This window comes from Rhinopithecus roxellana, chromosome 11 (assembly GCF_007565055.1).
Source record: "Rhinopithecus roxellana isolate Shanxi Qingling chromosome 11, ASM756505v1, whole genome shotgun sequence".
Lineage (NCBI taxonomy): Eukaryota > Metazoa > Chordata > Mammalia > Primates > Cercopithecidae > Rhinopithecus > Rhinopithecus roxellana.
Window position 1 is genome coordinate 130,696,124 of NC_044559.1, and position 14,334 is coordinate 130,710,457.

General features: G+C 39.4%; 1 protein-coding gene across 8 annotated transcripts in view; it reads right to left on the minus strand.

The window, feature by feature from the left end:
* The window catches only part of KAT6B (lysine acetyltransferase 6B), a 208,208-nt gene that overhangs the window by 35,879 nt on the left and 157,995 nt on the right, over nt 1-14,334 (minus strand). For 6 of the 8 annotated variants that reach the window (XM_030940774.1, XM_030940771.1, XM_030940775.1 and 3 more), the window contains 6 exons: nt 13,037-13,968; nt 11,930-12,051; nt 10,025-10,140; nt 7,508-7,649; nt 4,178-4,339; nt 19-112 (listed from right to left, as the gene is read on the minus strand). In XM_030940774.1, coding sequence (XP_030796634.1) covers nt 19-112; nt 4,178-4,339; nt 7,508-7,649; nt 10,025-10,140; nt 11,930-12,051; nt 13,037-13,968 — 1,568 coding nt within the window. The remainder of the gene's footprint in view (nt 1-18; nt 113-4,177; nt 4,340-7,507; nt 7,650-10,024; nt 10,141-11,929; nt 12,052-13,036; nt 13,969-14,334) is intronic. The other 2 variants (XM_030940776.1, XM_030940777.1) reach the window with 2 other exon arrangements.

Below are 14,334 nucleotides of genomic sequence, written 5' to 3' on the forward strand. Positions count from 1 at the left end.
ATAAAGTACTTCACTTACTGAAATCAATGAGAAACCGTCCAAATCCTTGCCTTTGGTGCTGGGGCATGATCATTATGCAGGAGACATTATACTTCTGCTGGCAAAGCTTTTCCTGAGGGAAGGAGAAACAGATCAAGTATGTCAGAGCCCTGCTGAAGTGGGCAATTCCCTGCACCTGCCACTGTCCTTGTAAAACTGTCCACTAAAGAAAGCCAATGGGTTAGGTCAGGATCAAGCAGAAAAATCCTACTATATTAATCAATCAAACTATCAACTAACAACAAACCATCGACTCTGGCATGCCTCTCAACTACATCTTTATTCTTGAAAGTCAGTGCCATAAAATATGCATAAAGAATCCAAGGAAATATGAACCAAATAAAACAGAATACAGACAGTATAAAAGAAATGCTTTCCTTGCTCAAATAACTTCAGAGAGAGAAAATAACATCCCAGGGAGTCACCCAGTGGAGTAAGTTAGGATTTAGCCAGCTATCTTGCTAAATATAATAATAATCTACAACTCTGCAACAGCAATCTGTCTTCTGCCTTTTGGCAAATGCCCCAGTGAAACTAAAACAGTATCTGTGTGGGTAGATGTGCACAAATACATTTCTCCTATGAATAAAAAGTCAATGTAAAAAGCTAGAGAAATAATTAATCTGCATTTCAAACCAGGAAAACAAAACAAAATGAAACAAAAAGACAACAACAAGAAACCCTAAAGCCTCCAAACAAAGGCTAGACCAAAATACTACCAACAGTTTGAAACCAGGAGGAAGACTGAAACAGCTCTTGCCGGGTGCGGTGGCTCAAGCCTGTAATCCCAGCACTTTGGGAGGCCGAGACGGGCGGATCACGAGGTCAGGAGATCGAGACCATCCTGGCTAATACGGTGAAACCCTGTCTCTACTAAAAAATACAAAAAACTAGCCGGGCGACGAGGCGGGCGCCTGTAGTCCCAGCTACTCGGGAGGCTGAGGCAGGAGAATGGCGTAAACCCGGGAGGCGGAGCTTGCAGTGAGCTGAGAGCCAGCCACTGCACTCCAGCCTGGGCGGCAGAGCGAGACTCTGTCTCAAAAAAAAAAAAAAAAAAAAAAAAAAAAAAGAAACAGCTCTTACAGTTAAAGAAGAACTTGCAACTTTCATGGGATGTGGCATCAGGGCAGCATTTTTTTATTCAGAGTACACAGAAGTTGCCAAAACCTACACAGAGATCTGGAAAAGGCTTTTGAGGTCATGGATGCTCTGGCCAAATATAAACCACAAATAAGACTAACCACAAATGGTACCAACCACACCAAAGTTTTACTTCAGAACACCCAGATCTTTAATGAACCAATTTGAAAGATCACAGGAGATGGTTGTGGAAAAAACCCTACAGGGCAGAATTGAAGATTTCTTTGTGAAAAAGATGCATTCCCAACTTTTGCACATTTGTAGTTGTCTATGGAGCCTCTAAAAAATGAGGAGGAAGCAATGTGTGTCAGTTCTCCTAAGAAGATGAATTGTCCCTCACTGGATGTGCACATCAATGGCAAAGGTTCAAGTAATTCGTCTGTTTTGCAAAGTTATGACAAATAGGTCCCTCTCTCTAAAAAGAAATGTACTCTGGGTTAAGAGAATTCATCCTTGATGCCATTCCCTTCTTTGTCCAGAACCATTTCCACCTTTCGGAGTTTTTTGAGATCCAATATAGTAGTGATCTTTCTTCCCCCGCCTCGCAACTTAACGCATTACTACAGCTAAATTCTAAGCTATGAATAAAATAACTACTCCTTCTTTCCTTTCTGTTTACAGCCATCTATTATGTGCTTGGAAAGTCATATGCATGTAACAATTTGCATTGAACTTTTCTAGGTCATTCCAGCCCTTCTCTGGCTATCCTTGAACTGTCATTCTAATAACCTCTAGAATTTAGTTCAAGAATAGCCCCAAAGGGCCAGAGTCCTCTAGATTCCAACTGACACATGAGAATATGGTTTAGTTTCATCTAGTCTTTTTTATTTATTTATTTATTTTGAGATGGAGTTTTGCTCTGTCGCCAGGCTGGAGTGCAGTGGGGTAATCTCAGCTCACTGCAACCTCTGCCTCCCGGGTTCAAGGGATTCTCCTGTCTCGGCCTCCAGAGTAGCGGGGATTACATGCATGCACCACCACACCCGGCTAATTTTTGTATTTTTAGTAGAGACGAGGTTTCACCATGTTGACCAGGATGGTCTCGATCTCTTGACCTCGTGATCCGCCCGCCTTGGCCTCCCAAAGTGCTGGGATTACAGGCGTGAGCCACCGCACCTGGCCTCATCTAGTCTTTTAACATGGTTATTTTTTAGATTAATTTTTGTTTCACTATACTGCCAAGGCATATTAGTATTCCAAAATAGCAGGAAATAACAGCAGCTGCTGCCATGCTATAGAAGAAACTGACAAAGTGAGAAAAGTTGAGCTAGTTCTGAGTAAAATGTTAGGTACCCTGGGAGGAAGAGAGGCAGAAATTCAAACTTCAAGAATCACCACCAACTCTACACATGGCTGCTACTCAGCGGCCAACACAAGACTCAGGAGCGGTATGGTCAGTGCAGCACGCGTAAGGTGGGCACGGTTAAGCCTATGTTTAAATCCACAGACATTGAAAGAAACATCATTTTCTAACAGGAAGGACGCAACCACTATTCTTTTTAAGTCTCTGGAGAAAAATTATCTTGACAAACCTACATAAAAGGTAAGGTGTTTTATTTATTAATCATATAAATAGATTTCCTATTTATTGTTTTAGTGTTAATTCTCTATCATCTTTTGAATTTGTAATGTGCAAATTAACTTTCTTCTTTTTCATTTCAAAGCTTTACCAAATATGTGGATTAAAACACTGAGACAGTTTTCCATGAATGGTGTTATTTATTTTTGTTTATGATCTTTGGGTTGACTCGGATTTAGGATAGCTATAGTTTGCAAGTACCTTCACATATATTCTATCTTTTGAAACTCCATTAAAATGGCACTTGTATAAAGCATCCCATTTACATTGTGCAAGAGCAGATTCATTAAAATTCAAGTATCACCTAATATAAAAAAATGTATCATAAAATAAATAAAAGATAGAGTTTGGACCTTCTACCTAAAAGTCTCATAATTATTGTCTCTATGTACCATCCTGGTAAATTTAACTATTTCCTAGGTGCCTCAGAAAAGTTAAGGTCATTACCTGGTAAACGTCTCCAAACTCAGTTATCCTTTATTAAAAGGAGCTATTGTTTCTTAGAAGCCTTTGAGCGGAAGAATGTGAGTGAACTGCTCTGAACCATTGAAAAGGACAAGCTACATCCCCTCAATATGTCGATGTTTCCCCCACTCTAATAGCTGGAGATACTTTGGCTTTATTTTTATTTTTATTTTTTTTTAAGATGGAGTCTCGCTCGCGATCTCAGCTCACTGCAACCTCTGCCTCCCAGGTTCAAGCGATTCTCCTGCCTCAGCCTCCCAAGCAGCTGGGACTACAGGTGTGTGCCACCCGGCCCAGATAATTTTTTGCATTTTTAGTAATTTTTTGCATTCACCATGTTGGCCGGGATGGTCTCTATCTCTTGACCTCATGATCCACCTGCCTCGGCCTCCCAAAGTGCTGGGATTACAGGCATGAGCCACTGTGCCCAGCTGATACTTAGGCTTTCTAAAGGTGAGATTGCTTTGAACTTAAAACCATAGCACAGAGAATAAGAGACTAAAGTGTAAAACCAGTCGTTTTATCAGCTTGACTGTCCAAATGCCAGCGTCCTAACTCACTGAGATACTGTTGACCACAGAGGGAAGGCAACAAGGAGAAAGGAGAATTCTCTCTTAAATGCTACATTAAACTGAAACCTTCATGTTGACACCACTTAAAGGGAAAACGGAAATAAGCTTACACTGAGAAAATCAAAGATGCTAAGTGGTCCACAAGGCAGCAATTAGAATGTCATCAGGACGGCACACAGTGCTGAGGTCCTTTACACACTTACTAGGCACCATGTTTTTTGTTTTCATCTTTTAAAATGAGTTCTGAACAAGAACCTGAGCTTTTCAAAAACACATGTCACTTATTCAAATTACAGTAATGAAAAAGCCCTGTTCAAAGAATTGGGCTCCACCAAAAACATTTTGAAAAAGAAAATGAAGGTCATGCTGGCTCTTGTTTTACCTTAGAGAAGTATCCAACCAGATGACAGCCCTTTTCATCATTTTTTGTCAGGACGTAAAAAAGGAATGGCTCGACATCATAATACAACGTTTTGTGGTCCAGGAAGAGCTTAGCTAACAAGCAAAGGTTTTGGCAATAAATTTTGCTCATATTCCCATCAACCTAGCAGAAAGAAACAGACAACATTATTTAACATAAAAATGCCACGCCACAGAAAATTGTTTCTTCTATATGGTATTTCAGAAAGTACATCATTTTATTTCCAAATCTTAAACTGAGAGATTAAAACACTCTATTAAGCAAGTACAGCTTTAACCAGAAAACAGCTGTCACTGGCAAATCAGAATTCCACATTTTCTCTTAAATCAGGGTACATTTGAGGTAGTTAAATTTCTCTTTTAGCTACCAAAGAAGGGCCAAACCACTAGCAAAGGAGTAATTTTTACTTGTAGTTTATTCTGAGCTAAAAATGATCAGGCATGTCCTCTCTCTTTATTTGAACCAAATAAATCTGTATTAAGGAAATAGAAACAGATCAAAATACTTCTCAAGTAAGTTAAACTTTATGTTGTTTCAAAAGGGTTTCACATAAAACTAAAATTAATGAACTGTATTATTCTGATTCCTCAGAATTGTGGATTAGCAAAGAGGTTTCCATTTTGGTTTTATCCCAAGCATCATCTTAAATATAATTGGAAAAGATAAAATATCTATGTTGGGAATACTTACAGAGAAAGTGATATGAATTTCAACCTACAGTAAGCACCATGATTACAGTCTACTTCTCTTGAAAATAAAAGAATCAAGCTGTGATACTGATGGCTACAGACAGGAGGCTAGGCACAGATGCCAATTTCTTTGATCAAATGTAGTTACTTGTTGAAAACAGAAAACACAGCAGATTCAAGAAGAATTTCCCTAGCACTTTTCTTAAGGGAAATGGGTATTTGCTAACCAGAGCTCTTAAACAACGAACTTGACCATTCTCAGGTCTCCTGTGGACCATACGGGTTCTCATCTTGCACAAATTATTTTTAGATTTCATATAACTATTTCCCTTAGATGAAACCTAGGTCCCATACATAGCAACACAATCAAATATGGGCAACGGGCACAGAGGATACAATTCTCCCTTTAATTAAAGGAAGTTTTCATATATTTGAGAGTATGGCCCTTTTGGAAATGGTAGTATATTACAAAAAGGAAAGATGGCGATATACATAACTGTGAACCAGAAAAATAGAGAGATGACAGTGCTGAAGAAAATTCTGATCAGTTGTGAAAGGTGAAAGAAGAATAAAGAAAGGGAAGAAGGCAGGAAAATCGTAATCTGTGATTACTCCTCCTTTGTTTTATAAGTTTTGTAGGAAACTGCTAGGAGAAAAGTTGCCCAAATGTTATACTCTATTAACTCAGATTCCAGAATAGGGACCTCAGTACTTATCAAATCCAACTCCTTATTCGTATAAGCGAATTTTACAGACATGCTTCTGATGTTTCCCCTCTCATCTCTGGATGGTCCAAAAGCACCTGCCCTGAAAGAACAGCCCATTCTTACCAGCCTAACAAGACTGATCCCCTTGCCCCTGCGAAGACGTTCCATGGATTTATGACAGCTTCAATCCCAATGCTGACTCATGCTGATTTATTAAATAATTACTTAAGGCCAACAATGTGTTTTGAGCTTTGAGAAACAATGTTTTGGTTCGAAGAACAGATCTAAGGCATCAAGGAAGGATCCAATAGGAAAGCTGAACTTGTGACATTAGCTAAGCTTCAACTGTGAGCAGCTGTGTCACCTCAGCCGGCTGGGGCTGGCGGGATAGCAAGAGGAAGCTCAGGCAACATGTCTTCAGCCTTCTCTCTTGCCCACTAGTTCTTACTGGGGGTGATTCTGCCCCCCGGGGGATATCTAGCTACGTCTGGAGACATTTTTGGTTGGTACAACTGGAGGGGGTGGTGGTGCTACTGGCATCCAATTAGTAGAGGCCACAGATGCTGCTAAACATCCTACGCTGTATAGCATAGCCCCTACAACAAAGAACTAACCAGCCTGAAATGTCAATAGTGCCCAGATTGAGAAACTCTATGCCTAACTTTTAGTAAGAACTAATATATCACCTAACCTTCCCAGCAACAATACCCTTCTTCCTCCAAGCTTGCCAAAAGAGCCTGACAGAAAAGAGAAGGCTTTAAAAAAATCATAAGACACAACTGGAGTTTCCTGTGTTCTCTGATCAGTCTTGGGGAAAACCTAGTGGGCCCAAACCTGTCTGAGAAGGAGCCTGGTCCATGTGAGAAACCTACAACCTTCCCTTTTTTTAATATGATGGCAAGACACTACAGGCCGGAAATAAAAAGAACTGTAAGGCAGAACAATAAATTTCAGCCTGAATAGTTCAGAAAAAGAGAATCCAGAAGTGAAACTATATTTCACAGGAAGAAGACATCACATTTGCTGTACAAGGTAGGCATGTTCCCAGCACCCAGGAATGAGCATCAATGCATACCATGATGGGTCACAAAAGAGAAAATGCAGCAGACAACAGAAGTGTGCAAGTGGAGGGAAGAGCATAAAGGAGAGACGTGAAAAGTCCCGCAGACAGACAATAACCTGGGAGAAAGGCATGGTCCCTGCAAGGTAAAACTGACTCAGCTTAACTGAATCCCTGAAACTGACAACAGATACATAATTAAACAATGCAACTATATAGAGGCAAAGGCCTGCTACTAAATCAATTCTGGAAATACAAAATGTCTTCAAGAAACCCACAATGACAGACATATGGCCACAAGGGGTTCCTGTGAACAGCAGAGTTCTTCAGGGGTGGCCATCTACCCAGATGGGAGGGAGTCCCAACATCTGTTAGGGTCTCACCAAAAGGATTATCCATCCTGCCAAGAAGTGGATGGAAACACAGGTGGTTGTGTATTGAGGAGATATGTACAGCTGCTCAGTTCCCTGGAAGAATGAGCACCTGCCAGACATTGGCTAGAGCTGCTGAATAAAGCTCATTTCTCCTGCCAAAGAAAGTGGAATTTACAAAGAGCTGAGGAGATCATAAATTCATTGGTGAATATATCCAGTGTAGACAGGGATTTTGGGGAAGACAAAAATGTTAATGTGATGAAGTAGGGATTCTTCATCAATCTAAATGGTTGCTTAATATGGTTAAACATTCCAAAACACAGAAATGTTTTAAAGGGCAGTCTGAATTTCAGTGCCAAAATTAAATATACTTTGCACCTTCTAAACACAAATCAGCACATAGTCAACAATTAGGAGTACTAGATTTCAAAAAGCTGAATTTTTTATTTACACGTGCTTACCTCAAATACTGAAAGGTCTTTCCTTCGGTAAATTTCATTTGCTGGAGGATGAAACCATCCGCACTTCTTGGAGTGTCTTAGCAAAATATTTTTACTTTTCATATATTTAAGACAGAATTCACACAGGTAAAGCTTTGGTAATCTGTTGAAGTTTAAAAATCACAGAATCTATCAGACAGATTATACTGTTGCGGGGGAAGATTAAATATTGTTCAATTTTCTCTACCTCATAAAAAGGTTGTATAATAACATTGGAGGATGGGTGCAGTGGCTCACGCCTGTAATCCCAGCACTTTGGGAGGCCGAGGCAGGCAGTTCACCTGAGATCAGGAGTTTGAGACCAGCCTGGCCAACATGGTGAAACCTCGTCTCTACTAAAAATACAAAAATTAGCTGGGCATGGTGGCACATGCTTGTGGTCCCAGCTATTCGGGAGGCCGAGGCAGGAGAATCGCTTGAGGCAGAGGGTGCAGTGAATCGAGATCGCACCACTGCACTCCAGCCTGGGCAACAGAGTGAGACACCATCTCAAAAATAAATTAATTAATTAATTAAAAAAAAAAAAAAAGGAAGCCAATAGTAAGGAGAGAATGTAAAAACAACCTTACATTATTTTTCAATATAATCCATAATATGTGCTCCCTTTACTTTGTGAACAAATCATTTGTTTGCTTAAAAATATCCTATGTAAAGAAAGGTTTACAGATATGGAACCACCACCCTAAAAATCAACTTAATAAGGATACCATCCTGTCAAGGGGCCAAGCATATTTTTCAAAATTCACACTTACTATCTTATTTCCAATTATATGTGGTCAGCGGTATAGCTATAATATTTTACTCAGAAGTGAATTTATTATTTTTAAACAATCTGCATACATATGAGGCCGAAAAGTCCTTGAACTTAGTTGTTACCATTTCCACTTCTGGAAGAGGTAACTTTAAAGTTATTATCATAGATTTATACATGGTCTAACGCAGTAAATGGCAGGGCTGAAAATCAAAATATCTAATTTGTTTTCTACCAATTCCACTGTTACTTTGAGTAAAAGACAAATACCTCTCTTCCCTGCTGACTTTTTCTCCACCTTAAAAATTAGAACACTTTTTATTTCCACATTTTAATGAACACGGCTGATATTTATAAGAAAATGTTTAGAGGCACTTGCAAGGTCTTTGGAGTCTAAGAATGGGGTAGAAGGTTTTCAAGAGACAGGCAGACACAGATGAGACTACTTTCAAACCTTGCACTTATGTACAAATTTTATTCAAAGTTTTTAGAACACATGGCTTATGATTACCTAGGCAAATTAAAGCTCATAGTCATTTTAAAAAATTGTTCAAGAACACACAACTGAATAGTATAAGCTAGGAGGAGAAACCAAAATTCTTGACTCTTACTTTGTCATTTAACTTTTAGAAAACACATCGCATTTTCTCCAGTTACGTGATTGGCCAGACACTCACATGCTAATGAAAAAAATAAGATCTATTTTATAAGAAAATCAAGTTTATAATCACTGAAAACTTTGCAGACTAAAAAATTTTTGAAGACACTAGTAAAGTGTACCCTGATGTACTTCATGGAAGAAATCTATTCTCAATGTACCTATTTTGGGATATATTCGTTCACAGCTAATTTGAGTTCAAGACAAATGAAAACTCGGATACCATTTTTTCTCCTTTTTACTTTTTATTTTTTGAGATGGGATCTCACTCTGTCACCCGAGCTGGAGTGCAGTGGTGCGATCTCGGCTCACTGCAACCTCCACCTCCTGGGTTCAAGTGATTCTCTTGCCTCAGCTTCCCAAGTAGCTGGGATTACAGGCATGCCCTATCACACCTGGCTAATTTTTGTATTTTTAGTAGAGAGGGGGTTTTGCCACGTTGGCTAGGCTGGTTTCGCACGCCTAACCTCAGGTGATCCACCTGCCTTGGCCTCCCAAAGTGATGAGATTACAGGAGTGAGCCATTGGGCCTGGCCTTCTCTTCAAAGTCACAAATAGTTCTAAAAGTAAAGATTTGGGGAAGGGTCTCTTAAGACTACCCATTCCCACCTACTTTCTCCCATTTTTCCTTCTTTTGCTAAATTTCTATTAAAAACTTGAAAATAAAATGCCAGAAATCAGAGATAAAATGAACAGGCCTAATTAAAAAATATAAAAGGCAACCAGAGAAGAAAGTCTACCAAATAATTCACCGTGGCAAATTTCTTTTTTTTACTGGGTTTCATACAAAACCAACATTTCCCCAATTAACCAAGGAAAGAAAGCACAGTCTAGAAGCTAAATGGCAAAATTTATAATGCCCGTCTAACTAAGGAGCATAAGGAATTTACCGAGAACAAGGAATACTATTAAAAGGTGCTGGCAAAAGCAATAGTTTGGGAAGCACTTAGCATTGACTATCAAAATTTATTTCCTAAAATCATCCCTAATTCCTGCTTTAGAATCAAGAATTTTCCTTTCTCACATATGTGACATTCAAGTTATACACCTGCCAGATTTATTCTATTACCTTGCATATTCCTGTGGGTAAGGCGAGGAGTACCAGGTTTGGATTTCGTATTTACCAAATTCAATCACAGAAGGGTACCGGCCACAGTCTTCCACCCCACTCTCACACTCTATTTTCTGTTAAATAGAAAGAAAAGGAAAATAATAATATATATACTTCACTTACATTTTGGTTCTTTCACCAGTCACTATCAAAACTTATCAGAACGCTAATCTTAATTGTGAATTTGCATGGTCTTAAAACACTACAGACCCTTATGAAATGGGTTGGTGCAAAAGTAATTGCTGTTTTTATAATTACCTTCAATGGCAAAAACCACAATTACTTTTGCACCAACCTAACATCACCTCTGTGTAAGATTCACAGCAAACGAATACCCTAAGAAACAGTATAGCAAAGGAAATAAGTATGGTATAAATACATACAAATGTTGATTAGAACTGGATTTAACAATCTGTTGTAATAGATTAGAAATTAGGTGATTATAAATGATGTGGCTATTACACAGGCTTATTTATTACATGTTTACAGTTTCCTATTCCTCCATGAGGTAGTATTTATCACAACTGTAATTAAATAATCAATTGTGAAATCTGCAGCTTAGCATTTGTCTCCTCTTATTTCCCTTATTTCCATGTGGAAAGCCGTATGAGGTTAACAACTCTGCCTGCCAGATTTACTGTGGTATCCCTGGTGTCCAGTACAGTGCCTGACACAGAACAAGAATATTTCTTGAATAAAAAAAGCCAGTTTTACCATGTTGGAATGAAAAAGTTTTAGAATTAGCAGTATCTTTCAGACAATGGCCTACTGTTCACGTTTATACATGAATGTCAGAAGAAGGCCAAAAAAAAAAAAAAAAAAAAAGGTAATATTTAAGGACTTCGAATCTTTTTTTAAAAGAGGTGGCATCTTGCTGTGTTGCCCAGGCTGGAGTAAAGTGGCTATTCAAGGGCATAATCCCACTACTGATCAACACAGGAGTTTTGACCTGCTCCACTTCCAATCTGGGCTGGTTCAAGGACTTCCAATCTTAATAACGGGCGGAAATTTGACATTCATCTCAGCCAAAGGAAAGCTGATACAAGGCATCCTGATAGGGGCAGAATGAGGGTTGGAAATATCCAATAGCTCTAAAGGTAGAAACTGTCAGGAGTATTTAGCCCAACTGGCTGCTACTAAAAATAAAGCATTAAGAGCCTACAGAAAACCTCTTCCCCACAAAACAGGAAGTGGGGTTGGGTAGGGAGTCTACCTGACCACACTGGCCAGAGAAACCGAATGTAGTCACTGACACAACAAATTCACAATTCATAACAGATTCGTCTTTGAGAAGTCTGACAGCCTCACCTTTCAATATCTGGGTGGTAATAACTTAGGCAGAATTAAAGTGGAATCACTTAAAGAAATTACTGGACAATAAAAATAAAACTGACTACAACTGATCGTGAAACACAATATTTTTTCATCAATGCAAAAGAGCTAAAAATATGAGACATTTTTCATATGGCTGGCCATCTGTGTTGGAAGAAACATCGGCAAATTTAACAGTGATGTTCCTCTTTTTGTTAATGATTTTAAATTGTTATTTTCTAAATTTAGGCAAAACTCATCAGAAATCTATTCCTTCACACCTAGAAACGTTTTCCAAAATCTGCCTCAATTAGTGCTACTCTGTTTTATTTTGTGAGACCAGCTGAGCCAATACCTACTTTTAAGAGTGGAGACAATTCTACAAAGTCATTGCTTTTGAATGCACAGTCAATAAAAATGAGCATGATAACGGCTAAAGAATCACAAAGGATGTTGAAAGGGATTCTCTATAAAATCAACACAGTAATTCCATATGGATAGTCAGAAGCCACATTTTATACTTGCTAGGACAATGTGGGATCCTCGCCTTACCTCCCAAGAAAGTTCCTGGGCCTGCTTAAAAACATCCAAATCCTCTTCAGTAACGACATCCTTGTTTCCAATCACATTTACATCTGCACTTTCTTGTTTGATGTTTATTTTTATTTCAGTATCTGTCATTTAAAACCAGCAGAAAGTGTATTCACTGACTTGAATCATGAGTAACCATCATATATTACCAAAATGGCACCAAATTAGCATACTGGGCAAATAGGGATTTTTTTAAAAGCTTTATAAATAAGCTTTTACATCTAAGCACTGCTCATAGATCCAGCAGTATCCTTTCCCTGCTATACTCAAATTTTTATTTGAATTTATCACTGTCATCTTTTTACAGCTTTAATAAATATATGAGGGAAAGTAAGAGTAATACAAAGCGAAATCATATTTTTCAACCAAGATTAGAAGTTTTATCAACGTCTAGTTATAGCATTCCCATTATCAGTTTTGAGATAATAAATTCTACTACTTTGTCCAAATGACACATTTTCAGTTTTTGTTTGATAAAGGGTAGCAAATGTAATGGGCCAATTTGTTCAATGAAATTATGAAATCCGTTTTCTCCCTAAGGTGGATACACACACAGACACACTCACATCCAAAAGCACACATCACAGAGTCACAGATCAGGCTTTGCTGAGACGGAAGCAGGATGAACTTTGTCATGAGAAAGCAATGGAGCAGAGGGAAGAGCTGAAACACCCCCTATTGGAAGCACTGACAGCACACGGCCGAACAGCGCTGTGGCTGCAGAGGCGACATGGGGGAAAGCATGGCAGAAGCATGGCAGTGGCTACTCATGCGGGACTACAAAGCCATAAGCAACGCTATGGAGGCATCTGGGGGTCCTAGTGTCACTACGAATGGAAGTAAATAATAAAAGGTGGGAGAGTATTAGTTGGAAAAACAACATTTTGGAGGTTTAGTCAGCATTAGAAAAAGGTCAAAGTTTCACTGCTTCTGTATGAAAGTGAAGTGAGAACAAGAGAAATAGCTAAGACCTATGTGACAAATAGGAATTGATTGGTTGATTTTTTTCGGGGTTGGGGAGAAAGGGACGGGACGCAGGTTTGGTTGGAGCTTTGACCTTTTGCTTACCATCATCCTGATCAGGTTTAATCCTTCCGTCTGTCAAGCTCCCCTTCCCTGGTGAGGGGGTCCCCATCTGAGGGGTCACTTTATATTTTAATCTGCCTAGCATCCTGTGCTTTTTAAGGAAAGTTGTTCGCTTGAAGTGAGCAATTGCTTTAAAAATACGTCCTCTAGCCATCCCCCAGCTAGAGGAGGAGGAGTGAGAAATAAACCGACTTCTAATATCTCTTTTGCCAAAGAAGTGGGCTTTAGATTTTGCCGTGGAAGACAATTCAGTTTTACGACGCATACGTTTGGGTGGTGCATAACTTGGGTGTCCCTTTTTGCGAGACTGTCCCTGAGTGGTATAGATATGAGAGAGCCCATCAAAGAGTGCCTTCAGCTGGCTGTTAGTGGTCAGGCCGCTCAGGGAGGGCACACTGCACTGGCTGGAAGAACTCTGGGGAGAGGGAGAAGAAGTGGCCGTGCTGGACTTTTGTGAACTGGGGCTCTGACCGGAGATGGGGGTTGGGGGTGGAAGTGAAGAAGGTGGAGGTTTTAGCTTTTGTGTGGTACCTGTAGCCAACACATGAGAAGTGCATGACTGTTTCTGAGAGACCTTTTTCCTTGGACGATAGTGCTTTGAAAAGTCTATTATTTCACCTCGTGATCTGCGACCATCAGGTGATGGTGTAAAAAACTTAGTAAGGCCATCAATGAGCCCTTTGGTTTTCTTGTTAACTTTAAGTGTAGAGGCAGAAATGTAGGTGGAGGTGGTGGTGATTTTGGTGGTGGCACCAGGCCGAGTGGGGTCTGTAACAGCCAATCTGCTGCTTGAGTCCTTCCCAGATGCAGCATGACCAGATGAAGGTGTGGTACAGACTTTAGTCTTTTGACCCCTACCAGGTGACCCCCTTCCTGTGAATGCATTCATGGATCCTTCATCACTGGTTACAGACCTAGGCAGAAATTTAGAGAATAGTATCAGCATTTAATAAATAGAATTATAAAGGTATCTAAAAACAAATTTATTGCAACTAGATGCATTCAATGGGCTTAAACTTAAGAACTGTATTTTTTGTGTGTGCCACCACCTAGATGTTCCTCTGTTGGAAAGGCAGCAGCAACTGCATTTGCATGTCATGGTTTTTCCAGGGCCCATCCAACAGGTACCGGAAGAATCCATGTGGACCCAAGAGCAATATAAGCAAGAAAAATGTTGAAGAGACTAAAAGAACACCCAATGCTTTAATTATAATTACATAAAAACAAGCTATCCTTTGGTGTTGTCACAAATAGTTATGATCTCCTGAAATGTCTTTTTT